This window comes from Aedes albopictus, chromosome 2, assembly GCF_035046485.1.
Source record: "Aedes albopictus strain Foshan chromosome 2, AalbF5, whole genome shotgun sequence".
NCBI lineage: Eukaryota > Metazoa > Arthropoda > Insecta > Diptera > Culicidae > Aedes > Aedes albopictus.
In genome coordinates this window covers 450674912-450702672 of record NC_085137.1, presented here as the reverse complement: position 1 = coordinate 450702672, position 27761 = coordinate 450674912, and the positions used below count along the sequence as shown (strand labels likewise).

Below are 27761 nucleotides of genomic sequence, written 5' to 3'. Positions count from 1 at the left end.
AAATATTTTCTCTGAAAACACCAAATGAGTATCTCAACATCTCGATGAGCTAGAGGTTTTTTCCATGTATTTTCAGTTCTGCCCCGTTGGAGAGCTGCAGCTGCAAATCGAGTATTATGGCGGCAAATTGTTGATTCAGTATTATCATGAATTTGATGTTAACTAAATAAATGAAATGAGAATAAGCATTTCTTTAGAAATTCCTCTTATTATTTCTTCCGAGCAAAAAAAAAAACATATAAAATAAAAATATTTTTGCTCAAGATTACTCCCAAAACTTCTATTGAATTCCTGAAGTAATCTTTCTCAAGATTTTCTTAGTAATTTCTTTATGAATTTCTGGAGAAATCCTTCCACTTTTTTTCTGAAAATTTTTCACGGATGCCTCCAGAAATTTCTACTGCGATTCCTTAGAAAAAAAATCATCGATTTTTTTATGAAATTCTTCAATTTGCTTTTATTTTTTCTGAAGAAACTCTCAATTGGATTATTTTCTAAAATCTTCCATTGATTTATTTAGAAATTTCTTTCATAAAATCTGCATTTCTTTAGAAATTCTTCTGAGGATTTCTCTAGAAATTTCTCCAAGAATTCATTTATAAAATACTTCACGGAATGAATAATACTCTAGAGGAACTGCAATCAGAACATCTTCCACGAAGTCCTTCAATTTTTTTTCCGGGGTTCTTTATAAAAATCTTGCTTCAAAACTTTCTTCATGAATTTCTTCTAAGATTTCTGAAGAGTTGCCTGATAACACACTTCTAGAGATTCCTCCAGAAATTTCTCCCCTTTGGAAATCATTCCATAGACTTCCTCAGAAAACAGAGAGTGTGTGTTTGAAGCAGAAATTCCTTCAAGAATTACTGCAGAAATCCGGAAACGGAGATTCCCTCATGAGTTCCTCCGGATATTACTCTACGTATTTTCCCAGAAATTCTTTCAAGATTTACTACTTCTTTCAGGAAATGATTCAAAAATTTCTCCAGAAAAAATTTCTAGGAGTTCCTACATGAGTTTCATAGATGTATATATTTTTTGTCTTTATAAAAGAGATTTTCAGCCCTAGGCTGGTTCATCTCTGGTATATTTATTTGTTTCTCCAGATATTTGTTCTGGAGCTTTGAGGGACAAAGATAAACATGTTTTTTAGGAATTCTTCCAGGAATTTCCCAAACCAGTTTAATCCGGAATCCTCTTTGTACTTCTTCAGATGTTCTTCTGGAGTATGGTCATCGAAAAACTGGTTTGTGCACAAGCTTGAACAGTTACATTTCTAAAGTAAGCATTTTGTGTTTCAAACTCTATTGCTATTTTAACTCATTGAAGGTATTTCAAATAATGTACAAAATAATAAAATAATTGTTTGTCAGAATGTTGGTGGTGCATTATGTTTTCTTTTTGCAGAATATTATTTGTTCAACTGTAACATCAGACGCGAATGACGCGAATGAAACACTTTGTCATTCTATGTCGTGAATACACACCCAATATTGTTCACTAGCTGGAAATGTGTTACATACTGAATTGTGATATTTGTTGATTTGGCGCTTATGTTCGTGCGGACGTGGATCTCAATAAAATCTGGAGTATCACAGGTTAGTAATAGGCAACAACGCCACACTGGTTTTAACAAAACACAACACTGAAAATTCAAACTTGTCATCAATCTTATTATAAAACATCCAAGAAGCAGTGAGGGAGTGCTCAATACTGAGAAAGTCATTCCACCCGGGTTTTTGCAACATCAAAAGCACTGTTTTAGGAAAAACCGGACCAACGCTACAACATCGACAACTCGCAACATTTAGGGACATATAGACAGTAGTAGTGTAACGCTCTCCCTAACCTGGAGTGCTGCACCGAGACAGGGGCCTAAAGTACGCCCCAACCCGGGGCGTAGAACGCCCACTGGAGCTACCCGGTCGTGCGTATCGTGCCGGATAGCTACACGGTGGCGTTGACTGTTGGTGACTGGTGCTGTAGTAGCGACTGGCTTGCAGATCCGGTGCCGGAACCGAAGCAGACCGCCGGAACGGCATGGGACTACAGTTGCGGGCGTAGTCTTTGGTGCGTTCGTGGATGACCGGAACCTCCACCGAGGTGGCACCGGATGAGCCGAATGGAGATGCGCTTTGGTAGAGTGGGTGTTTCTGTTTGGCGGCAGCGGCGGCGGTGCCGTTGGTGAGTTGTTTTTGGTTTCGGCTGCGGCTTGTGCCGGCAACAATGCGGTGGCCTTCGCCCGGGAAAATGATTCCAAACTCGTACCCGAAATCGTACTTGAAGTAGATGATTCCGGTGTCTGGATCGACGTGTTTGGTGCCTGTGTCGGCGTATTTGTCGGTTTTGATGGGGGATGAAAGTTTTTTCGGTTTTTTTGATTTACCGAAGGACAGTTATGACACGGATTACACGAGCCGGTGTGATTTGTGATGGGATTTAATTTTGCGTTGAAGTTCGGAGCCGAATGTTTGGTTTTATTGCATTCCGACACATGGGCGGCAACAGTATGGACGGATGGGAACGAAGAATACGAAGACATGTTTTGTAATCGAGAAAAAATGAGATGTTATTTATAAAATCGCACGGTGGGAGAAGTTTCGAAAAATGAATGACTGGTGGCGAACGAAAAAAATAAATCGCACAGAAAATCAACTAAACCTTAAGATTGGTAAAACCAAGCAAAAACGCTCACAGTACAAACTCAGAATAAAAATGAACCAAATCAAAGCAAATCATACGAATTCGAAAGGTGGCAAGAATACAAACGAAACCAGATAAATAAAAATCAAAATGTGAGGAAATCAAAAGAAAAACGTCGTTGCATGAATGAATGGGAAGAGAACGGTAGAAGGACATAACAGGGGATGTGTGTATGTTGAAGTGATCCAAAAATAGATGCAATTTGAGGCGCTTGCCCCAAGCGTTATGGGAACAGTTCCCACGATTCTTCTTTTCATCATCGCGCGTTTGCTGCTTTGGCAGCGTTTTTTTTTGGTGGACTGTGACGTTGGATGCAAATTGTGCGCGACATTAAAAATAATTAACGACTAATTGTTTTGTCAAGAACAGATTGTAACGGTGAAAATTGCAATTGTCAAAAAACTAGCTTAGGCTGAATACCACCTTAATTTTTCTTATTGCCTGATGTTTGGCTGAATAATTGCTCAGATACTTAGTAAATTTTCACATTAATAACTTTGTAAAATTAATTCAGCTTGCACAAAAGATTTTTTCAGTTTAACAGACGCTGAAAATAAACAAGAATCACTTTTTATTCAATAAATTTGATTTTATGTCCATAAAACTGCTCTACTGAAACCTTCGAAAGACATCTAGAGAAACGTTTTCAAATAATCTAGAAGGAAACAACAAAACGAATCAAACAAGGAATGGCTGCGAGAAGCATAATAGCATAAAGGATCTTTTGAAAAAGCATTGTGCAGCTTCTGGTAGAGTTTCTTTAAACATTTCTTAATTATCATTGGAATGGCTTCTGATAGAAAAAAAAATCGAAAAAATTGGAAAAAAAATCTTAAGAAATTCTGAAAAAAAATTGTTGATGAATTATTGATACAACCATCCATTCGATATTTTTTATTCAATGTGCCCTGCGTTTGTCAAAGATTCTGTTGTGGGATACCTCCATAACATTTCTACGGAGTTACTCTCCCTACGAATTATTTTATCTTGAAATAATTTTCCTGACATTCTTCTAGGAATTCTAAAAGGTGTTTATTAGTGTGGGACACAAAAATACATTTTACTCCTGTACACTTTTTGAGTTCCATCTTGGCCCCACATCAACTGTGCAAAATTTCAGCTCGATCGGAGAAACTATATTCTAGCGCCAGCCGTTTTAAGTTTTCATACGATTTACTATGGGGAAAATCACTTTTTCAAATAAAAATCGCCACTGGTTGCCCCTTAATCCCTAAAAATATATCGATGAATGATTTCTGTTGGAAATTTTACGAGGAACAAACCCTCTGAAGACCGCAAAGCGATCTAAGGCATGTGGAAAAAGTTATTGACTGAAACCCGAATGGCTTGCCAACGCTGTTTAACATGTAAGGAATAACAATAAATAATAAAATCACGTCATTTTATCGGTCGGGTAAGGCTCAATAACTTTTTCCACGAATGTCGCATCGCTGTGCGGTCTTCGGAGGTCTGATTCCTCGTGAAGTTATCTACAGAAATCATTCAACGACTTATTTTTAGGGATTGATGGGTGACCTCAAGCGATTTTTCTTTGAAGATGTAAATTTTCCCCATAGTAAATCGTATGAAAAACTTAGAATGGCTTAGATATGGGACCAAAATGGAACTCAAAAAGTATACAGGAGTTGGAGTTTTTCCATTTTTTATATTTTTCCATATAAACCGTGTACCAGGCTAGTGTTTATACCCGAGAAACAATTTCCACAGGAAGTGTTCTAAACATTTTTCGTATTATTTTTTCAAGGGATCCCATTTAAAGTTTTAATGCGTGTTCTATGGAAAAAGGTGTCTTTTAAGGACAAGGTATTTGGAGTACATTGCTCAAATTTCTAGAGCACCGTTTTTTGGAACCGTTGCACGGATTTGGATTAAAATGCATCACGCTGTTGACAACCACTGAACAAATAGCATGATGCATTTTCATACAAATCCGATCAACGGTTCTTAAAAACGGTGCTCTAGAAATTTTGAGCTATGTACTCCAAATACCTTGTCCTTAAAAAACAAATAAAAAAAAGAATTGTTCAAATATTTTCTTTTTTTTTATTATTTTTCTAGAAATTCAAAAAATACTGAAAACATTTAATCTTAAAAGTCTCCAATAAATGTTTATTAGCTTCTCTGGTATTCCGTTTCGGAATATCATTGAGAAAGAATTTAACCGGGCAGTGTTGAAAATGAAAATCAATCAAGTATCAAGTAACATTTTGAAAAGTAATCTGCATTGATCTCACTTTTACCTGATGTTGGATCGAAATTGGACCCGACTGCCTCTAAAAGGTCTTCCGTGCATTTTCCAGATCTTCTTATAGGACTTCTCTAGGAAATTGTTTCAGGCACTAATCGAGAAATATTTTCTCAAAATCTACTATGAGTTTCTGTAGGAATTCCAGGGCTTGAGGGGAGTTTTAGGAGGGGGGTGCAAGAAGGTTTTGGAAGGCTTCATGGAGCTCTAGTGCCGCACCCATGAATCCCCTGAAGCCTTCTAAGACCTCCTGAAACACCTTATAAGCACCTCTGAAATCCGTTGAAAAACCACTGGGACCCCTAAAACACCCCTGGAATCACCTGAGATCCACTGAAATCCCCCCGAAATTCCCAGAGACCCTCTTAACTCTTCTAAGATGTTGGGTTTTTTGCACCACGATGGCGTAGTGTACGTTCAGCGTGCTTGTCTGGGTCATATTGACCCCAACATCCTACTAGGGTTAAAAGTTCCTGAATCCCCTAGAAACCACACATTTAATCTGTTTAAATAACTCCTGCATAAAAAGAGATTTGAGTGTATTCGTCTTAAAATTTATCCTGGAACAATTCCTTGAGTTCAAATAAAAAATGGCTTCGGGCGATCTTGAATGAATTGTTTCTGGAAGCCATGTTGAAAATGTTCCATGGTTTAAGGATTTCTTTAGAACGCGTTCCAAGTTCTTTTCAGAGATTCTTGTATCACATCATTAAACTCATTAAATGTTCTTTCCATAATTTTATTATGGAATATATATACATTAGGGTGGACCACACTTATATGAAAAACAAAAAAACAATCGAAAAATGCCAAGTCTTACCTCCTAAATCAGTTGTTTTGGACTCCCAGAAGCTGCGTTCAAAATTTGAGCAAAATCGGTTGAGCCTAAGGGGGTGCTCAAAACGCTTGAAATTTGAATGGGAAAACTTGGCCAAATGTATGCAGATTTCGATTTTTGCCGCCTGGTGGCGCTGTAAGCGTTCAATAAATAAACCCTTCTGTATTATTGTAGGTATATGCCAAAGAACTTTGTCGAAGACCGCGAAGTGATCCGATGGCTGTGATAAAAGTTATACCCTAGACAAAGTGAGGCAAAGTTTTGAGATTTCATTATTGATATTATTCCTTTACATGTATTGGAAAAACAACAATAAAGTTTATCCTCACTTTACCTAGGGATCGGATCACTTTGCGGTCTTCAACAAAGTTGTTTGGCATATAGTCACCTAAAATAATACCAAAGTGTTTGATTATTGAACGCTTACAGCGCCACCTAGCGGCAAAATTCGAAAACTTTAAATTTCTACATACAAGTTTTCCCATACAAACTTCAAGCGTTTTGAGCGCCCTCTTAGGCTTAATTGATTTTGCTCAAATTTTGAACGTAGCTTCTGGGAGTTCAAAACAACCGATTTAGGAGGTAAGACTTGGCATTTTTCGAAATTTTTGTTTTTTTATATAAGTGTGGGCCACCTTAATATACATATTTTTTCGATAATTTTGTTTTCAAATGTATTTAGAAACTGTCTTGAAAAAAAGAGCTACTAGAGTTTTCTAAATTATTACTTCAGAAATTCTTGGATGAACTCAACCAGGAATCCTTTTAGGTAACTTCAAGAATATATACAGAAATGTGATCAGTAATTCATTCAAACATTCCTGCAGATAGTCTCCATAATGTTTTTTTTTGTAAGAACAAGAATTCCTACAAACTTTTTTTTTAAATTTTCTCAAAAATTGAAGTTATTTAAGGAATTTATCCATGAAATCCAATACATATGGAAGCTCGTATTTTTAAACATGTTTCAAATCGGAATTGCCCTAATGCTACTTGTTAAAAGTTTTTTTTTCAGAAAATATCGGCAACATTTTCACCAAAATGTCTCCTGCGACCTTTTCGAGTATTTCTTCGGGAAATCTTCTAAGAATTCTTTAACAATGTTGCTCAGAAATTTTACCATTGCTACCATTTTCCACGAATCAAATTTAGTATATTAAGCCACCTGGAAGCATTTTCCCAATAATTGCTCCAGGATTGTTTCGCTTATTCCTTCGTAAGATACAATAGAATTTTTAATGTGATTTTTCTCGAAGTTCTTCCAAAAATTCACATAGAAGTTTTATGCTTCTATATTTTTCAGCAACATCGATTTCTTCTTTACAATTTAAGAGTTTTTCCAGTGATTTTCATACAATTTTTTTAAATTCTTCTTCAAAGATTCACTTAGGTTAACCTTCCAGGACGCGCGTCATCAAGCACTCGAAACTGCACCGCGCTCGCGTTTTATACGAAGAGCGAGGTTTTTTGGTAGTGTTGTAATTTTTAACAACAGCGCGCGCGCTGAAGGGTTAGAATATCATCGCAGAATTTACCCATAAACTCTTCTTCGCTGCTCCACGAATTCTTCGAGGAACAATTTCATGAAGATCTTCTGGAATTTGTCCATGAACTGATACACATCAAGTCTCCCATAAACTCTACCACAACTAAGATTTTCATGAATTTTACTAGGAATTTTCGTATATTACTTCGTCTAAGCTTTATACTATACTTTGGAATATTTTGTTATGCCATGGGCTTTTAGGGTTTCGGGTATAAATTGAAAGTATGCACATATTTAAATAGGTCATAAGAAGAGGGAATATTATGCATGAATTAAGTCAGTGCTTTAAAGGAAGGAATTCAGTTAAGAGGGTTTCCCGAGGATTCCAGGATGTCTAAAAATAAGGGTACTTGGTTGGTTTGCGACTGGGATGATTTTGCTTCGGAATATTGGCTCTGTAGTCTTTTGGGAGAATAGAAAACACAAGTTTATTATTTTCCCGATGCAGGGTTCCTGATTTCCACTTTTCATCTTCTTCCATATTCGAAGACAGTCAGCAGCGAACGGTTGTCGCTTTAGTTTGTGTGTTTGCTTGTCAGCGACGACAGCAAACTCCGGCGAACGGTGGAAGCCACACTTGGAAATAACTCATTCGTCCACATTCGCATCGCAAGCGATCGAGCGGCGATGCGATTCGTGAGTGATACGACTGATGTTGTGTACCGTCGTTGGGGGTGAGAATGGGTCAAAAAAGGATACTCAAAGATTGTTTGTTAAATAACAAATGCGATTGAAGTCGGAATAACTTTTTATTTGGTATGTATACTCTTCTATGTAGTAATGATAGTTTAGCAAGAAAGTATCACATTATATGAATTGCTTACTAAACTACAAATGATTGAAAATTGACCCAATCTCACCCCTTAGAGGGGGTGAGAATGGGTCAAAGTATTCGAAGTTGCCTATCTAAGAATATAAATTAATTTTATTGATCGTATGTAGTAAAACTACTTAACATGCAATGAAACCATGACGAATGCAAACTTAGATAATTTCAAAAGATGATTAATGCACCTAAAAGGGCTAATACAACCGAAAAAATGGTTGAAATTTGATAAAATGACGTTTGTATGTTGTATCGTCATTTTAGCCATCATAATCATCATCATTTAAAGTTTCAACCTCCATGAGAGGAGAGGGGGGATTACAATGAGGGAGGGACGCATTAAAAGATCGATTGAAAAAAAAAACATGATATTTTTAGAATACTGCATAAGAAATGTTTAACCAAACCCTCCGTTATAAACTCTTATGTACATGATCATTGGCCTCTATATTGCCAAAGCAAATCAATCCATCTCAAGATAGAGGGTCGTTCAAATATTATGTTGCACAACATTTCACATTATTAGACCCCTTCCTCAATTACATTTAAACGGATTTTTTAATAAATTTTGTATGAGTGCTAGCACAACGGTAGACTTATTCTTATTTCTTTAGTATTTTAATGTATTTTATGAATGATCCTCATATGGCACTCTTAATTCATAAAGTTAAATACTCAATAAGCAATCTCGTATGCCGCAATTCAACGTTCGTTCGCTTTCCGACATTGTGCTATGTTACCGGTTAACCGTTAACCGGTTAAAATTTTATAGCCCCGGTATTTCCTGGATCCCACTACTATCTGGTAGCTTCACGATATTTACTTAAAATTTCAAAAATGAGTGGAGAGGAAGAACGCTATTAAGTCTATTTTGTTAGCTTTCTATATTGCAGTACACTAAAGGCTAGATGATGGTTAGAGTAGCTTTTCAAACGCATGGGTTTATTGTTATAAATGATTTTAGGCACTAAACGTATGAATACACTCGCTTGACACTTCTTCGACATATTTTTGAAAAAAGCGTGCTTTTATGAAGATACGGTAAACATGGCACCTCTTTAACGTCAAATGGGGACTGGATAACAAGTTGAACTAAACTAAACTTAACTAAAAGGTTATGTGCACTCGATAACTTGGTTGACCCAATCTCACCCCCATTATTAATATTTAGACATAGGGTCGAAAATATTGAATTTTTTACTAAAAAGTGCATTGGCAGCCCACTTTTTTCGTTGCATCAACCAGGTAATACCTACAGCTAACCACTTATAAGAAAATTTATGGTTAGGTGCTTCTGTGAAACATTGCGAAGCTGAATTTTTTTCAAAATAATTTACTAGTAGTTTGATAATATAATTTTAGCCACAAATTTAACAAAAAACGATTATTGCTAAACATCTTATTCTGCATCATGACGTGTAAAAACATCTCCTCTTTGAAATAATATAAAGTTTTCTATATAAATTAGCGATATTTGATGAGCTATTTCAAATTTTATGTTTCTCCGTTTTGACCCAATCTCACCCCCCAGACCCATTGTCACCCCCATCGACGGTATACGATTTTTTGATGTTTTCAAAAAGTGTTTATTATTTTCTTTGCTAATCTAGCATTTCAACAACTATACACTAAAAATGTATGCATTACATGCGAAAATTCTCTTCTAGTTATGATAATAGCCGTTTCGATCGCTCACTAGCATTCTTCACCATTCGCCATTCATTCATTCGCGTGCGATCAAAACTGCGACGAACGGCAACGAATATCCATGTCAACCAACTTGCGCATCGCTTCCCACTGGTGATGGGTTTGCGTGTTTGATCACGACTATCCGTTTGCTGCATCTTTCTCGATTTGCTTCAGCAAAGAGGAGTGAATATGAATGGAGTGAGGCGAATTTACCGATCCTTGTCCCGATGTTTCGGTCCGTATGGGACCTTTTTCAAGGGTTCAATCGGAAACATTGACCGATAAAATCCTTGGAAAATGTCTCATATGGACCGAAACGTCGGAAAAAATCATGAACTAGTGTTTTCATTTCCCCCAAAAGCCAATAATCCAAAGTTTTTAGAGAATTTCAGAGGTGTTTTGAGGGGACTCCATAATGATTTAAGAGTTTCCAAATGTTTAGAGTGCGCTTAACAGGAATTCAAATCGGGGTTCATGGGATTTAAGGAAGGTTTTAGAGAATTTCAGAGGTGTTTTGAGGGGACTCCATAATGATTTAAGAGTTTCCAAAAGTTTAGAGTGCGCTTAACAGGAATTCAAATCGGGGTTCATGGGATTTAAGGAAGGTTTTGTTTTATAGTATTTAAAGCCCTTGAAACACTCCTGAAATTCCTTGAAAAGCCATATGACTCCTAGAATTGATCCTAATACCCTCTGAGACCCCCTGTAACCCCATTAAACTTACTGAAACCCTTTTAAACCCCTTGAATGGCTCTTAAGACCACCTAAAACTTACTGAAATTCATTTAGACCACCTTAAACGACCCTGAAACTCATATAAATCTTTCTGAAACCCCTTCAAATCTACTGAAACCCCCTGAGATTTTCCTTCGAATAGCCCGTGGCTCCCTAAAACCTCTTTGAATTCCCTGAAACTCCCCTCAATCTTCCTGAGCCTCCTGCAAACCCCTCAAACACTCCTGAGATCTCCTGAATGCCTACCCTCTGAAATCCCTTGGGAGCTTCAGGGGGAAACCCCAAGAGAATCTCTGACCCGAGGTGCACCCGAAACACCTTGTAGCTCCCCAAATCCTCCTGATCTCACTTGCACGCCCCTGAAATTGCCCCAAATCCTTCTGAGACCCATGTTAGCCCCTGACATGGCACCTCCTGAAATGATCCAGCATCCTTCAAAAACCGTCATAAATTATCCTGATATTTCCTGATTGGCCATTTAGGACCCCATAAGACCCCTTGAATTCCCTTGAAAATGTCAGAAATTTTAGAAATCATCAAGTCTCCTGAAATTTTCTTGAAATTCCTCTGGAACCCTCTGAGCTCCCTGGAATCTCCTTGGATGTTGCATGACGCCGGGAGCCCTGTAAAATTCTTTCGGAAACCACGTATTAATCCACCTTAAGACCCCTTAGATTAGGGGTTCCCAACCTTTTTGAGGTGGCGACCCCCTTGAAGAATTGTCAAAACATGTGCGGCCCAATGTTTTTTTTTAGAAAAAAATATAAAAAAAATAAACGAAACCGAGTTTTTTGGGTACAGTGGCGCAGCCAGAAATTTACTGCGGGAGGAGTTCAAAGATACTTCTTTTTATTTGACACTCACATTTCGTAAACAATGAACATTCAGTTTAAGCCATAGCTTAAGAAAAGCGGCGCAGCCGAAAGCAATTTCTTCTGAAAGTGTTGTATACTGAAAATTTCTCAAATTGTGACTCTTGGGGGTGGCGGTTGCGGGTTTGGCAGTGGTTAACTCTTAAAAAAATGAAAAGAGGTTTCACGAATATCTCGCCTAACTCTTATGGTTTACAAACCAATCCTAGTGATAAGCAAAATTCGTAATTCTCCTAGAAACTAATTCTGAAATATCCACAATGACAGTTTGACAAACAATAGAATTAATGATTTTTTTAGAAGGTGATTTTTACCAAAAATGGAGTATTCTAACCAATACTACCATAAATTTGATCTGAAAAAAAAAATCAATCTATGAATATAAAACAACATTTTCCTATCAAGTCAGAAACACAACTTTCTTTCTTTTAAAATTTCAGTGAAAATAAATCTCAAATATTCACTAAAAATACTCTGAAATTAAATCGATTACGTACTTGTCTTTTTTTTAGATTTCCGAGTACCAAAATAAAAACATTTGTCAATATTTGTGTCCATACATGTATCAACTTTGAAATTCCATTTTATTATGTCATCTTCATGAATGAATAAACATGTGGACATGTTGCTTGGAACTACAGAAAAAATCGCCGCTTTTGCAGTATTTTCGCCCCCTTCGACCCGATTTCCGCCCACTTTGGGAATCACTGGTTTGTATCCATCTCTGGAATGGTTCGGTATGAACTCCTGGATAAATGCTGAGAATAAGTTGGTATGTCAGAAGGAATCCCATGAATCACTTCGAGTGAAATCGTGTTGAGTGTTGATAATTCACAGTTCAGGAACCACTTCTATAGAAATCCTCATATGAATTCCGGCAGCAAAACAACAGCAAAACCTGTGAGATACTAAATTTCAAAAGAAGTAGAGAAACTGCGCGCAAAATCTTGGAAAATCTTTGGAAGAACTCCAAGAGGAATTCTGAGAGAAATTTCAGGAAGATGCCGTTGTAAAATACCACAACGAATCCTGGAAGGAAAATTGGGAAAACCCATGGAGGAATAAATTCTCTGAAAAATCTTAGGAAGAACTGCTCGAATATTTTCGAAAGAAAAGGCAAGACGAATCTTGGAAGTAAAACGTGGAAAAACTTTGAAAGGAATTCATTAAGGGAGTTGTGTGAAATTCCTAGGATCTTTGACAAGTAGAGATAATTCCTGGAGAAATTTTGGATAAATCTTTGATTCAATTTTAGAACTCAAATTCGATTTTTTCCAAGAATTTTTGAAATTTTGGTCGTTACTCATGAAAAGATTTTAGAAACTTTTGAGTTTATGTGGGAATTACAACAATAAATTTTTAGAATTTATATAGAAAATCTTCGCGTAATTTTTGAAAAAGCTTTTTTAGACATTTTTCAGGAAATTAAGTATTCGCAATTCGCATGCCTTATAAAAGACAATTCACACCGTCTTCAGCCAGAGGCTGCACAGACTGAACACATTACTTACACCAGACAACGGACAACACATAGATCACCCAGTGGCCCAGTGATGAATTTTTCGTATGACGAAAAGTTTCCACCGACTCTAGCGGGAATCGAACACACCCTCTGAAGCTTGCGATACGCCTAGACGGCTGCCGCCGCTAACCGCACGGCCACGAAGCGCATTAAGTTACTGCAGTAATTACACAGCGCAACATTTTTTTGTCTCAAGAGCAAACTTATGTGTCTCCGAAGGATTTTGGGCCGCTAAATCCGAATCCGGGCTCAGATTTACTTCAACACGTCACAATTTTGAGCTATACCTCAATTTATAGGGCAAAATATGTGATTTTAGGCTTTTTTGACTGCAAGCCATTAAGCAAGGAAATATTTTTTTAAGCAATCAAAACGTTAATTGGTCAATTAACATCTAAATTAACGACTCATGCAAAATATTTCGTTTTACCTAATCAAATTTGATAGATTTAAGCATTTTTTGTTAGTATGAAAACTTGCATGCAACTTTTGGAGGGTGACTTGTATGGGAAACATTGTACCTAACATAAATCGCTTAAAACTATCAAATTCGATTTGGTAAAATGAAATATTTTGCATGAGTCGATAATTTAGATGTTAATTGACCGTTTAACCTTTTGATTGCCTAAAAAAATATTTCCTTGCTTAATGGCTGGCAGTCAAAAAAGCCAAAAATCGCATATTTTGCCCTATAAATTGAGGTATAGCTCAAAATTGTGACGTGTTAGAGCAAATCTGAGCCCGGATTCGGATTCAGCGGCCCAAAATCCTTCGGAGACACATAAGTTTGCTCTTGAGACAGACCAAAAGTTATTTTTTGTTACGCTGTGTTATTTTCCAATTTCCTATTGGGTAATGTTTACATGTGGTTTTTCAGGAATACTTCCAAGGGTTTTAAGGTGTCATAATGCATCACGAAGCTTCCAAACGAATCATTGACTTTTTGCTTTTCAATGATTGTTTGCCTCGCGTTTTTGAATAAAATTGTTGTTGAATAAAAAATTGTCAATTCTGCAGCAATGCAGCAGAAAAAAGTATCATCGTAATCACTGCGAGTGTGCAAATAGAGTGATACTTTTTCATACAAATATTCGCTTTGGTTTCAGAGAATTATCACTTTGAAATTTTGACCGGCATATCCAACATGGCTGCCGATGCTGATGATGCCGTAAGAAGCCTTAATTTGTAATTATGTAGAAATTTTCTAGGAATCTTTAAAGATGCTCCGTTGGCCTGATGAGCTTGTGCTTACTATGTATATGTAAATTTTCAAAATTCAGTTCAAATACAATTCTAAAAAAAATGTCTATGTTGAAAACTCTGATTTTTACCCACTTATCCGCGAGCGGTAATGGCGGCGGCGGGCACAAATAACCAATTCGAATTTTGATGTTTCTTGGGGATCGCAATCGGTTGGCGCCACCAAACGGTAGGTGAAGAGGTGAGGAGGAGAATGAAACTGTTTTGACTTTCCCTCAAGAAACGTCAAAATCTGAACCGGTTGGATATGCCCGCCGCCGCCATTACCGCTCGCCGAAAGTGGATAGACTTAGCAAAAGCGAAAGCCTGTAATTCTTGCCGTATTGTTGATAACATTGTAAACTTTTTTGAAATAAAAAAAAACAGGCTGCATATCTTTTCAAATCTACTACTACTGCATGTTAAAAGTGCATCATTTCTTTTCTTATTAGTTTATCTGGAAGGCTTGGGCGCCACATGGGCATAACTGAACCGAAAACATTTGTCATCTGTTCATGCGAAATTTTCCTATTTATTTTTTTAACATTTTTGTCTTGTCTTTCCCCGCCGACTTCTTGTTTTGCACCCATCATCACAGTCTCACCACCTCAAATTGCATCGTTGAAATGGACCAAGAATAATCATCCTCACGATAATCAAAAGTATGGGTAATAAAAACAATAGGTACTCACCGTACTGGGACACCCGTGATTCCTCCCGATAGGCCTGCGCATTGGCGTCGGCCGTCGGCGTAGGCGTCGTGGCAGTGGGAGTCACCATCGTCGGCACCGGCGTGACCGGCACCTGATAACCAAAAGCGTTCTTCAGGATCGGCTTGATCGGAGTTTTGCGCATGTCTGTCATCACCTCGTTCGTGAAATGGTACGCCTTGGTCTTGAACGACTGGGACATGCTTTCCGCCTGGTTGGTCGCCTTCTGGATGTAGTTGATGGGGGCAACCTTGTGGGCCTTGACGGCCATGTCATCACGCAGGTTGGACACGTGCGAGGTGGCGAGCCGCTTGGAAGAACTGGTGAAGGACGACTTGCGGTCGAGGGTCTGCGTCTGGAGCACTTCGACGGATTCTACGGTTTGACTTTGCTGTTTCGTGGAGGCGAGACTCGAGGCGATTTCGATCTTGGACGGCATCAGCACTGGACCGGTGTCGAATTCCATGGGCGTTTGGATGTGTTCGCCTGCTCGAGGCACACTTGCCGACCGTGGTTGTTTGAATTGCGGTCGCACGCTGCGATAATGCGGTTCGTCACTGTCCGAAGGATGAGGAGTCCACAGCGGACGAATGCGGGATCCATCAGATTCGTAGTCGCTTTCACGGTACTCTCCAGGAGTGAAGCGACCTGGTTTTTGGCCCATGAATTGACTGCTGGATTCCAGGTTGACGACCCGTTGCGTTTGCGACATGTTGACCACTCGGTTGCTGGTCTCGGTGGATTCCTTCATGTGCAGAGTGTTGGAAGTTTCGGTTGCGATCGTGTTGTGAACCGGCTGGCCTGTAACCGAGGTGTAGTACAAGGCCGGCGTAGGTTCAACCGGTGGGAAGGAAACGGGGTGCTGCTGTTGTTGTTGCTGTTGGAAGGTCTGCTGCTGGTAGGACTGGAAGGACGAGGACTTCTGCTGGGTGGTCGATGTGCTTTGAGTGTAGCTGATTGGTGTGGGCTTTTCGATCTTCTCGGTGAACTGCTGGGGTTTTTGGACAGGAGTTGGCTGAATCTTGTCGATCGGATCGAATACTGATGGCGGTGGTGCGGCTGGACCCGTTTCGTGTGGTTTTGGTGGGTTGAACACCGGATGGACTGGTTTGTAGCCCAAATCGGATGGGCCCGTTGGAGTTGGCTGCCAAACTGGGGTTGAAATCGTCTTCTTGTCGAAATCGCTCTCGTAATCACTCACCGATTGGTATCCGTTCTGTTGTGGAGTGAAGGTCGGTGCAGCAACTGGCTCAACCACAGGCATCGGTGGCTGCTCCTGGACCAACGGTATCTGCTCAACCACGGGCTGTGGTTCTTGTACCGGCTGAACGGCTGCTGGAACTGGAACATGCTTCAGCGTTGGCAGTGGCTCCTCTGTTGGAAGCACCTTCACCGGTTGTAGATCCTCCGGGAGGTCCTTGTTTGCCAGGAAGTTCTGTGGTCCTTCTTCTTGAAGCGTGACGGTTTCCTGCATTGTTAATTGACAAAATGAAATCGAAAAAAGGAAGAAAACATAAAAGCCAATTAGAAGCAGAAATTTGCAAAGCGCAACAATTCAAGCCAGGAATTTCACATTGACACACAAATTGCAAAGAAGCGTCGTGGTTGTCGTCGTCGTTGTCGTCTTTGCAAGCCCGCGTCGATAAGACGGTTGAGATTGGTGGTTCTTTTCTGTTATTTTTGCGCGCGCAGTCTGGGTCTGCTCGGTGGTGACGTTGGCTGCCGCCGCGTCGAGCTGATCTTGGGTAGGAAGCAAAAATAAACCTTTGACATAGATCGATTTGACTTTCGGTTTGGTCTGATTTTTTGTGTGTTTCGTTAGCACTCACTCTCTGTTTGCTAGGGTTACGATCATACGTTCAAGTTTGTAGGAATAAAATGCTAGAAATCATAAAATTTGGCATGCAAAAGCAACTTAAGAAAATGGCTTCCAATATGGCAGCCGGGACAAGCCAATTCACGCACGATCACGCACACAAACATCAATCAAGAGCTGTCAAGCATTTAGCGAACCTTGGTAACCTCGTCGGTAACGTCGACAGCTTGCTCCGACTGTTGTTGCTGTTCTTGTTGAACTTCGGCGGTCGCGGTCGGTGCAGCGTCCTCAACCTTCTCAACCTTCGGTTCGATTGATTCAACCTTCTGCTCCTCTTGCTGTTGAGTGGCGTCAGCCGATGAGCTGACTACGACACTTTCCGTCTTGCTACTGCTACTGAAGCTCTCGGTTTTTTGCTCACTGAACGACACCACCGTCGTTTTCTGGACCTCTTCCGTATCAGCCAGATAGCCCGAGCTGACTACTCCGTTCACCTTGCGGCTCACGTCCATGTCACTCTCGCACTCGCTCTCGGTTGCCGTGAATGGACTCTTGGCGGCCACGGTGGGCGTACTCTTAGCTTCCGGCGGTTGCTCGAACGAACCAGGAGTCATCCCGGCGGTATCCGACTGTCCCGGGGTCTGTGACTTGCGCCGAGGGCTCGGCGGGATAATCTTGACACCGCCAGCCGGAACACGTTCCGGCACTTTATCCATGCTCTCAAACAATGACTGTTCGATCTTCTCACGATAGTAGGAGCTCTTGCGTTCGTTCGAGGACTTCGGAGCGTAGCCCATCGTGGGCTGCGGTCCCGGCTCGAGGCCAATCTCGGCCGGGGTGTAGCCAAAGTCGGGCGGAAGAGTCATCGGGCGAGTTGGTGACTGGAGCGTGCCAAGCGATTGTTGGATCATGCGTGGCGACTTGAGGTCTTGCTGTTTGATGGATTGCTCAAACAACTGTTTGGTTTCTTTGACGGATTTTTTCTTGTAGATTTCCTCTTCGATATGCTGTTGCTGATGGTGGTATTGCTGCATCTGTTGATGGTGGACGAACTCCGCGTGGTGCTGCTGCTCCATTTGGAAGGGTTGTTGTTGAGGGACGAATTGTGGAGAAGGCAGCTGTTGGATGGGTTCGGGGCAGAAGGTGGGTTGTGGGATAGGAGCAGGAGCAGGGGTGAATTGTGGCATGGGAACGGGTGCAGGGGCTGGGGCTGGAGCAGGAGCGAATTGAGGAAGTGGAGCGGGAGCGGGAACGGGAGCTGGGGCAGGGACAAAGGTATGTGGGATGGGTGCGAAATCTAGAGGAGTTGCGGAGAGGTTTTGCTCACTAGGAGTGATAGCCGGTGGTGGGAGAGGCTTGAACGGTTGTGGGGTCTGGTTGTAGGAAGGTCCAGAAATGAACGATGGACCGGTGGAGGTCGCAGCGAGGGAGTGGTGTACCGGAATGAACTCTGGTTCAGGAATTGGAGCTGGAGCAGGAGTGAAAGTTTGTTGTCGTGGAGGAGCAGGTTTGAACGGAGCGGAAGCTGGAGCTGGTGCAGGAGCGAAGGTCTGTTGCTGCGGGGGACCAGGTTTGAATGGTGCAGGCGCAGGAGTGAAGGTTTGCTGAGCGACAGCAGGTTTGAAAGGTTGAGGAGCTGGAGCCGGGGCAGGAGTAGGAGTGAAGATCGGCTTGGGTGCTGGCATGGTTGGTGGTGGAGCTTGGATCGGTTGAGGTGCCGGGAGGGGTTCGGATGGCTTGTACGGCTGGTACTGCATGCTTTGCGAGTACTGCTGCTGAGTCAAGTTCGAAGTCTGCAACTGGTGTGTCGTCGAAAAGGATGAATACATCATCTGCTGCTGTTGTTGTTGCTGTTGCTGACTAAAGAAGCTGCTCTGCATTGGCTGAAATTTGGATTTAGGCTTTGAGCGTTCACTATCCTCTACGAGCGAATGTTTACGAACAGAAGGTGTAGTAGATGATGATCTGGTGCGTGGTAGTGTACCGAAGCCGGGTGTTTTTGGAGTAGTCCAAAGTTTCTCCATTGCGATGGCTTCGGCCGAAGGTCTCGGAGACGAACTGCGTGCTCGCTCCGGATGTGGTCGACAGATGAATGGAGGTGCATCGGAGGTTGCAATGATTGTGGGTACCTGGAGAGGGATCGGAGTCGTGTCGGGTTTCGGAAGGGGATGGTGCGGGTGCGTTTCGATGATCGGAGGGTGAGGTTCTTGGTGATATATCGGAGGAGTCGGAACTGTTACGCCCTGAGGCTGAAGGAAGTCGACACGTTGCGTCGTTTGATAGCTAAATTTACTACTCGTCGTTGTGGACTCTAAGGTGCTACTCGGATCAGATGGGAGTTGAGGTTCCGGCGGCTGATAGCTTCGAATATCTTGACCGGGAGTGTGCACATTATAAATGAATTTCTCTTCACCTACCAGCTTGTGTGTTTGATCGATCGCGACCTGTGGTGATTTGAGTGGTTTAAATGAGGTGGGTTTTGGAACCATTGGAGGTGGTGCCGCTGTTCCGTTGGTGGCGATGTTTTCAAAGTACTGGAACGCACTGCGCTTCGTTTCGGTTTTGAGTTCTTCTACCGATGGCTTGGGTTCCACCTGTGGAGGTGTCTGTGAGGCCACTGTTTTGGCTGACGGTGGTTTTGGTGGTGTTGGTGTCTGTGTGGCGTCAGTGCGTGTCGCTACCTGGTCTGTATTGGTAGCGCTTGTTTGTACGTCGGTCTGTGCCATGGTTCCCTCCGATCGGAGTGGAATCGTTGGTGTCTGTGTACGCTGAGAAAATGTAACTGGAAGATCTGGAAAGTTGACCTTGTGTTCCATACGCATGGTGGCCTCGGTTGTACGACGTGTTTCGGTGACGATGGTGGATTCTGTGATGGGACCCTGAAGCTTGGATTCGGCGGAGAACTCTTGACGAGCGGTGAAGCCGGACTCGCCGGGTATGCTTTCACCACTTAGTTGAGGCTGTTGTATGATGCCGTGAAATATATAGATCGATTGATGACAGTGGAAGTTAAACACAGATATGGAGATGAAAAAAAGAACACATACGGAATGTGGATATTAGGATTGAATGAAAGCTAGATACATTTAATCACAGAGTCATCACGGTGGTTGTGCGTAGAATTTCACTATTTTCCCAACTAGTACCCCGAACACTTCTAATCGATTAACCACACGCGTTCTAAATCGGATAATTACCTGCGGCTCTGGTACGTCAACAAAGGATACATGTTTCTGCGGCTGTGGTTGCGGTTGTTCCGCTTCCATGACCGCAATATCGGCAATGCTCTGCGCTTCACCACCCGTATTACGGGCCACGATCATATACTTGCCGCCGTCGGCTAAGTCGATCTGCTCGAAGATCAATTTACAGGTCGGACCAACCTGTTGCAGCGTGTAGCTTCCTGGTCGAAGAGCTTCTTGGACTGGACGATTGTCCTTGAACCAAGCGACGGTTGGTTCAGGCGTTCCGCTAACTTCGGCGTCCAGAATAATCCGTTCACCACGGTGAACACTCTGGGCCTGAAGACGGCGTCCAAACACTGGTGGAAAGATAGACTCTGTGACAGTGGAAGAAGAAGAAGAAGGAAGAAGATAGATAATAATAGACGCTAGAAGGATGTTGTCGCTGTCGAGCTGGGTCCTTACTCTTGACGACCAAATCGGCAGTGGTGGATGAAGCACCGGCGGCGTTCGATGCTGTTGCGGTGTAACGTCCTGCGTCGTTTGTCGATACGTTCTTCAGTTCGACTACAATCTTGTTGAGCGAGTAGGAGACAGAGATCCGTTCGCCATCCGGTTGCAGCTCAACGTCGTTCTTCGTGACTTTCACTTCAGGCGTCGGGTAGCCATCGATGATGCCTTCGAATGCAACGTCGGCACCCTGATCAACGATCTTGCCGTTGAAGGGCGATACGAAGCGTGGTGCTGAACTACGTCTAGCCGGTTTGCCAGTGCTGATTTGACCAGAGTTGGCAATGATCGATTCGTGCAACTCGGAAGCGTTATTGTTCGCGATGTTGAGTATAGATGTTTCCTGCTGGATCATCGGAGGCTGGTTGTTGGCTTGATGGAATTGCGCAAACTGCTTGGTTTCGGCGATCTCTGGAGCTTGGCCACCGACTTGCTTGAACGAGCGATCCAAATGGGCGGATTTCGAGTGAACCTCGGACTGTGATACTCCATTCTCGACCACCGTCGAGGAGGAGTAAGACGAGGAAGAAGTGGTCACCTGCTTCTGGAGCGTCACAAAGGACGACCCACTGTTGTCAACTTGAAGCATTGATTCAGCCGTAACCAGCGGCTGCAATGGTAACATTGATGCCCCAAAGGCGTCAGCTAATCTCACAAGGGCAACACATTGCGCATTTCCAGCTTCGTTTTCAGCAAAACATGTAATCTTTCCAGCCAGTTCCGGTGTAACCTCCGGGATGGTAAGCACTTGACGGTCTCCACTGGTTGACACAAGGAAGTCGTGTCCCTGAACGGGTTGATCGTTGAAGAACCATCTGATTTTCGGTTGGGGTTTACCCACCACGATGCACTCAAACTTCGTCGATTCATGCAACTTCACAACGCGATCGGCAAACAGTTCTTTGAACGTCGGACACACAACACTATTGCTGAGGAACGCCGGAACGGAATCGGTTTCGAGTGCGTTAATTGATTTCACGATGAGATTCGAGAAGCACTTGGCCTCCCCAGACGGATTGAAGGCCTTGGCCGTGTAAACACCTTTATCATCGGGGAACACCTGTTCGATTACCAGTTTCACAACTCCGTCGTCGCGGTACACCGAATGAACACGCGGGTTTTCTACGATTTCACGATTGTTCACGAACCATTTGACGTTCGGACGGGGATCGCCACTGACGGCGCACTCAAACTGACACTTTTCGCCCTCGGTCGCAAGGATGTCACTGAGAAGGCGCTCAAACTTGGGTGGCGCCCCCAACGCTGGCAGGACACGCTCGGCCGGTTGACGTACGGCTGGTTCCGCAATGTTCAGCGGTGTCACAATTAGATTACACTTGCTCGAAGCTTCACCAGCGCTATTAATAGCGACGACACGATACTCGCCAGCATCTTCTAGAAACGCTTCACGGATCACAAGCGAACAGTGATCTCCTTGGAAAAGCAACTGAAAATCGGTAGACTCCTTCACAGGACGATCACCATGGTACCAGATCACTTCCGGTTCCGGCTGACCGACGATCACACAATCCAGGCGTACCGGTTTGCCCTCGAACACCGATACGTCCTTGAGCTGGAGCTGGACGGATGGTTTCACTGGTTCCATATCACTGGCTAATTCGGAATCGGACGTTTCGTTCGGTAGACGACCCTTCACAACAACATTACACGAGCAGAACTTTTCACCGGCGATATTCTTGGCAGTTAGCGTGTAGACACCAGCATCCTTCAGGAATGCCTCGTCTATGACCAATTGCGCTCTGCCGTTTTCGTAGAAGAACTAAAATGAAAATGGGAAAAATGAGAATTTTCATTTTTCGGCCTTCCTCGGTGAGTGCCACGGCACTCACGATCGTGGAGTTCGGGATCGCTTTTTAACTGTATATGTGGTCGTTTGCCTCCCCGCCTCCGCCGCCACAGCTTCAACACAACACAATATAGTGGGTGGACGACATCAGGGACGAACCATCATCCTCGCCCCATTACAACGCTGGGATGATGAGCACGAGTCATTCAACTTTGATCCCACACGGCAGCCATTAACAAACTAATCAATGAAGCACTCTCATTTGCTGCACAGGTGGGTGCGCTCGCGACGTACAGTGACGACACCTTCCTCCAAACTACCACCCTGCCCTAGAGTGCGAACTCGGGTGCAGTCATAAATCACGATTCGCCAGCTGCTGCTACTGCTACTACTGTTAACTGCACCGAACTACACGTACGGTGGTAGACAACGACGCCTGCGCGCTTCTAGCGCGACAGTTGGAAGACACGCAAACATCTGAGCCATACAGCCTGCCGAAGGCAACGACGACGAAGACCCGTCGCTCGTCGTCGTTGTAATTTATCTATTTTTAAATATTATAATTAAATTTTACACAAAATTGGAACACCGAGAAGATAAATAACGTCAACTGACTGTCGCCCGTAGTGTTCGGTTTCGGTTTCGGTTGGGCTGCCACCAGTTGCTGGCAGCAGGGCGCAGTGGAGTTTATCGGCGCTGTGATTGCATGCACGCAGGCAGGGATCTCTCAGCAGCAGCAGCGGTGCAGGAAATGATGAGGGAAAATATCGAAATGCTGCTGCTAAATGGGAGCGAATAGAAGTTTTCCTGTTGTTGTTGTCGTCGTTGTCGATCGAATGGGGAGATGTTGACAACGACCGGAGAGGGTGGTTCGGTGGGGGTTACACGGGGAGGAAGGGTAGGGGGTAGCTGTAGTGGAGAATGATTCGAAAATAGAAGTACTACAGCTGGGATCAGAACACAGAGGTAGAAGAAATAAGAAGAAAAGTAAAAGCAAAAGGCGAGCAAATGTAAAGTTTGAGATGAACTGCGATGTCTCTCGATGTGTGACTGTGTCCATGAAAAGTGGGACGAAATCGCTTCTGAACGTCTGAACGAACGGAGGAACGAACTTGCGAATGATACTTACGCACCCGTTTGTTGCACAGGACGGCAAGGGAATGTAGAATGACACTAACGATCGGTTCGAGTTTGAAGTGATTTTGTCCCCCCGAAACGCAGTGGGTGTACGGTTGGGACCGGTGTTGCCAGATGCAGATTAAGATTTTGATGCTTATCGGTTCTAATCTTCTCACAAAAATCTGAGAATATTAAGTACTATATCGTTAAGATCTTTAGCGCATTTAATCTGATGTGTGCTCAGAGCTGACAAGTTTCACTACTGTTAAAAAAGTTAAAGATTGCAAGCTCTACTACTATCAATTTTTCATGGAGTCGATCCTGGAGAGGAACGACTTGAGACAGATTTAAAGTTTCAGCTATAAGTTATTAAATGATAACTTATAGCTGCATCTATTCTAATACGGATATGTGATTCTGAGCCAAGTCTTCAATATGCAAAAAAAAAAAATCGTCGACTCCGAAGAAATTAAAATTTATAAGCACATTTGAAAGCTGTTAGAATTTTCGTTTAAAGTCTTTCAAATAAGGAGCTTATCCTTTTCTAAAAATTTTACTTAGGCTAGGGTAACCAAGCTCAAGAACCAGATTTGACTGGTCTAAGAGAAAAAAATACAATCCACAAACCTATGTATCAATATCTCAAATGCATGTTCGAACTATATTTTGTGGAAACAATGCAGAAACTAGGGAAATACCCGAGCAGAAGAAAATATCAACAGCATAATAAAATATGTTATTTTGGCATAATAACTGTAAAATAAAATCAGTAATTTTTGTGCGATTAACAATCTTATTATGTTATAAACTTGTCTGTCATAAGTGGCAAAATAACAAAAATCATAACAAAAAAATGTTCCTGGAAGACTAATTCAATAACATGTTTTGTTAGATTCAATAACAACATAATAACAATGAATTTCGCAGTGAATATGAAAACTTGTTATTGTTGTGTTATAGTTCATCACATATTTGTACATTTTCAATAGTACAATAATAACAAAATATGGTCAACAAAAAAGTATATTATTGAAATTTTATTGAGTGGATGAATCTCAATAACTTGATCATAACAAAATAAGATTACCCAACAAAACATGTTATAAATAAGTAATACTTTGATAAGTTAATAATAACAAATTATGATATAAAAACAGGCTATGTGATTCTGTTGTTACGAATTTGATATTCTCCTCTGCTCGGGTAAAAGCACTACATAAAAGAGAAATACTGTGCTAGTGTTGACCATTTTCTATAATTTTGGTTTCTGTTTATTTCAAAAGCGGATATTTCTTGTGGGAGTAGCCGAATTAGGAACAACCAGGCAAAAATAAATATGTATATGTACATTACTGGAACCACCTTATAAATATGCTATGGAATGGGGGCGGCATAAATTGACAATGACATAAATCAAAACAGGACGTAAAAAGAGGGACTATTGTACATAAACTAGGTAGTACTTCAATTAAGTAAAGTTTCCGAGATCGAAAGTAAGAGGAGCAAATTCCAGGGGTTTCCTGGGGCATTCAAAGGAAGCTGCCGCACTGCAGATTATGGAGAAGTTCTGGTGGTTTCGTGGGTTTTAGGGACGTATCAGGGACATTTCAAGATATCTCAAAAGGTGACAGACGGTTTCACGGGGTTTTAGAGACGTTTCACGGTCCTCTAGGTCTTCTGGAACTTCCTGAAGTCATCTGAAAAGCTCCTGAAACCCCTTGAAACCCCAGATTTTCCTGGAATTCAGGAGGTTTTGAGGGTGTACTTAGGGCGATTTCGAGGGGTTTGGGGAGTTTTCTGGGACGTTACAGCGACTTTCAGGGGGTTCCAGTGGTGTTACAGCTGAGCTGATTATCTGCGGATTTCAGAAGCGTCACAAGAAGAAAGAGAGAGTTTCAGGGGACTTTGGGGCTATGTGGGAGATTTTGAAGAATTTTCAGCGGGTTTCAGGGAGTTTCTGGGGCGTTTTGGGTTTCAGTTAATTATGCGTTTAAGGGAGCTGACGGATCTCCATAGTTACGGAGGTATTTCAGGAGGTTTCGGAGAAGTTTCAACAGTTTTCTGGGGCATTACAAGGGATTTCAGTGGCATTGTTTTAGGTTTAGGAGAGTTTAAGGTGCGTTACAGAGAGTTTGTGGGGGTTTCACCGGGTTTCCGGAGCCATTTCAATGAGTTTCAGAGGATTCAGATGCCTCTACTTCATTTAGGACGTCTATTTGGTTTAACCCTCCTTTGGTATTAGGGTTATTTTTGACCCAAACCGTACACTACGTCAGCGAGCTGCTGCCAACGTGATGCAAAAGGAAGGTTAATCAGAGTTTTTGCCAGAGCATTTTAAAATATTTCGACTCCAAAAGAACTAAACAGTGTAAGGACATTTCTGAGCTGTTAGGATATTTGTTTGGAAGCTTTGGGGCCGTTTATAAACCACGTAGGCTTTTTGGGGGGGGGGGTTCTGGCCAAAGTCTACGCTCTGTACAAATTTCAATACTTTTGTGTGGACAAAAGACTACGAGGGGGAAGAGGGGTCTGAGATTACCAACCCAGTCAACCAGTGATCGTATGGGATGTTGAATGAGATGTTAAAATGGAGGCAATATGCGTACGTTTCACATGCGCCTAAATGAAGGCATGCACGCATATGGCCTCCACTTTATCATCTTATGCAACTTGTTATACGATTACTGGTTGTCTGGGAAATTTTTGTCTACGTGGATTGTGGAATCTATGACAAAAGGTTGAAAGACATATGGTCGAAGGACAAAAGGTCGAAGGACAAAAGGTCGAAGGAAAAAAGGTCGAATGGACAAAAGGTCGAGAAGAGAAAAAAGGTTAAATAGACTAAAGGCAAAATGGAAGACAAGAAAAAGTGATCAGAATTCGACAGAAAATCGACGATTAAAAAATAGAACCAGTGATACCAACATTAATCAACAATAGCAATAGCTTATATGTAGCAATTTATTATCGCATTGCAATTCGAAATAGATGCCCATTAATGATGGAAAGTAATGTCATTCATAAGTTTCAATATGGAAAACAATATTCCTTGAAAAAACAGCCTATGGGTTGAAGAAGGATGAATCTTAGATCGGAATATTGCCATTTGAAACTCCAATCATTACAGCGATTAAATAAAGCCAAACAGTCTGTAAATCAGAAAAGGACGAATCTCTGGGCATTATATGGGTGAAGTACGTCACGATTATAGGGGGGAGGGAGGTTTGCAAAAGTGTAACAAGCAATATATTTAGTAAAGGACAGGGGGAGGAGGATTGAAAATTGTATTACTTTTTTGCCTGTATGAGCAAACAAAATGAAATTGTTTACTTATACAGTATAAGGCGGTTACAAATATTTATTTCACTTTTTGTCCCACCACTCTTTGGCGGGTCGAGGGGGGGGGGGGATAAAAATAATAAAGCATTTAATTTGAAAAATATTTAAAACTCATCGGATTTGTTAAAGAATTTTCACCAAAGTCCGATATTTTGATAAATAATTTTTTATCTGCCCCCTCAAAATGCAAAATCCAGCCAAAAAATTTTGATGGGGGGGGGGGGGGACAAAAAGTCAAAATTAAATTTGTATCAGCCTAATTATTAGGTTCTACCTATTAATCCAAGAGGGGATGATCAATAAGCACAAGTAATCAATTAATATTTCTGCAGTACAGTAAGAAAGAACAGCTATTGAAAAGAGGAAGGCAAAATTTCTGATTGAAAAATAAGCCCCTAAGGAAACAATTATTATTTCAGTAACAAAAGTTAAAAGAACAGCCTATAAATTTAAGAAGGATAAATTCCTCAACTAAAAATCAAACTGAATTGCCATTAAATAAATACTACATTAACACAACTTGAAAGAACAGCCTATAAACAAAAGACGGAAAAATTTCGTAAAAAATTGTTGGTGACTAAAATTTATATGATTTCTAAAACAGCACTACAATGTTTCTCTCAATGAGCAGCAACAAAGACTTTTCAAAAAAATTTGTCTTATAAGCGAGACATTCCAGCTGGTAAATTGGTATACTAAATCTTTTGTTCATTCGACCTTTTGTCCTTCGACCTTCTGTCCCAAAGCCGGTTTATGAACAGCCCTTTTTCTTTATCCAAAATAACTTAGACTAGGGCACGAGTACCAGTTTTGACTAGTTGAAAGCAATTTATTTTTTTACTTCAAGAAAAGATTTCTGCAAAACTTTTTGAATAGAAATAGGTGAATTGATTCTGAAACCCTCTAAAACCAAAACAACCCGCCTTTAATGGCATTTTTGTATTTTTTTTTTCTATACTGGGAAATAATAGCTATTATATTTTTGGCTGATATTTGGGGCTATATTGCATATCCCAAAATGGTTTTTGTTGTCTTTCAGACC

General features: G+C 41.5%; 1 protein-coding gene across 12 annotated transcripts in view; it reads right to left on the bottom strand.

The window, feature by feature from the left end:
* The window catches only part of LOC109419679 (titin), a 556752-nt gene that overhangs the window by 87740 nt on the left and 441251 nt on the right, over positions 1–27761 (bottom strand). For 5 of the 12 annotated variants that reach the window (XM_062853857.1, XM_062853859.1, XM_062853863.1 and 2 more), the window contains 5 exons: positions 20410–22234; positions 19960–20321; positions 16960–19722; positions 14929–16414; positions 1850–2323 (listed from right to left, as the gene is read on the bottom strand). In XM_062853857.1, the coding sequence (XP_062709841.1) occupies positions 1850–2323; positions 14929–16414; positions 16960–19722; positions 19960–20321; positions 20410–22234 (6910 nt within the window). The remainder of the gene's footprint in view (positions 1–1849; positions 2324–14928; positions 16415–16959; positions 19723–19959; positions 20322–20409; positions 22235–27761) is intronic. The other 7 variants (XM_062853862.1, XM_062853860.1, XM_062853858.1 and 4 more) reach the window with 6 other exon arrangements.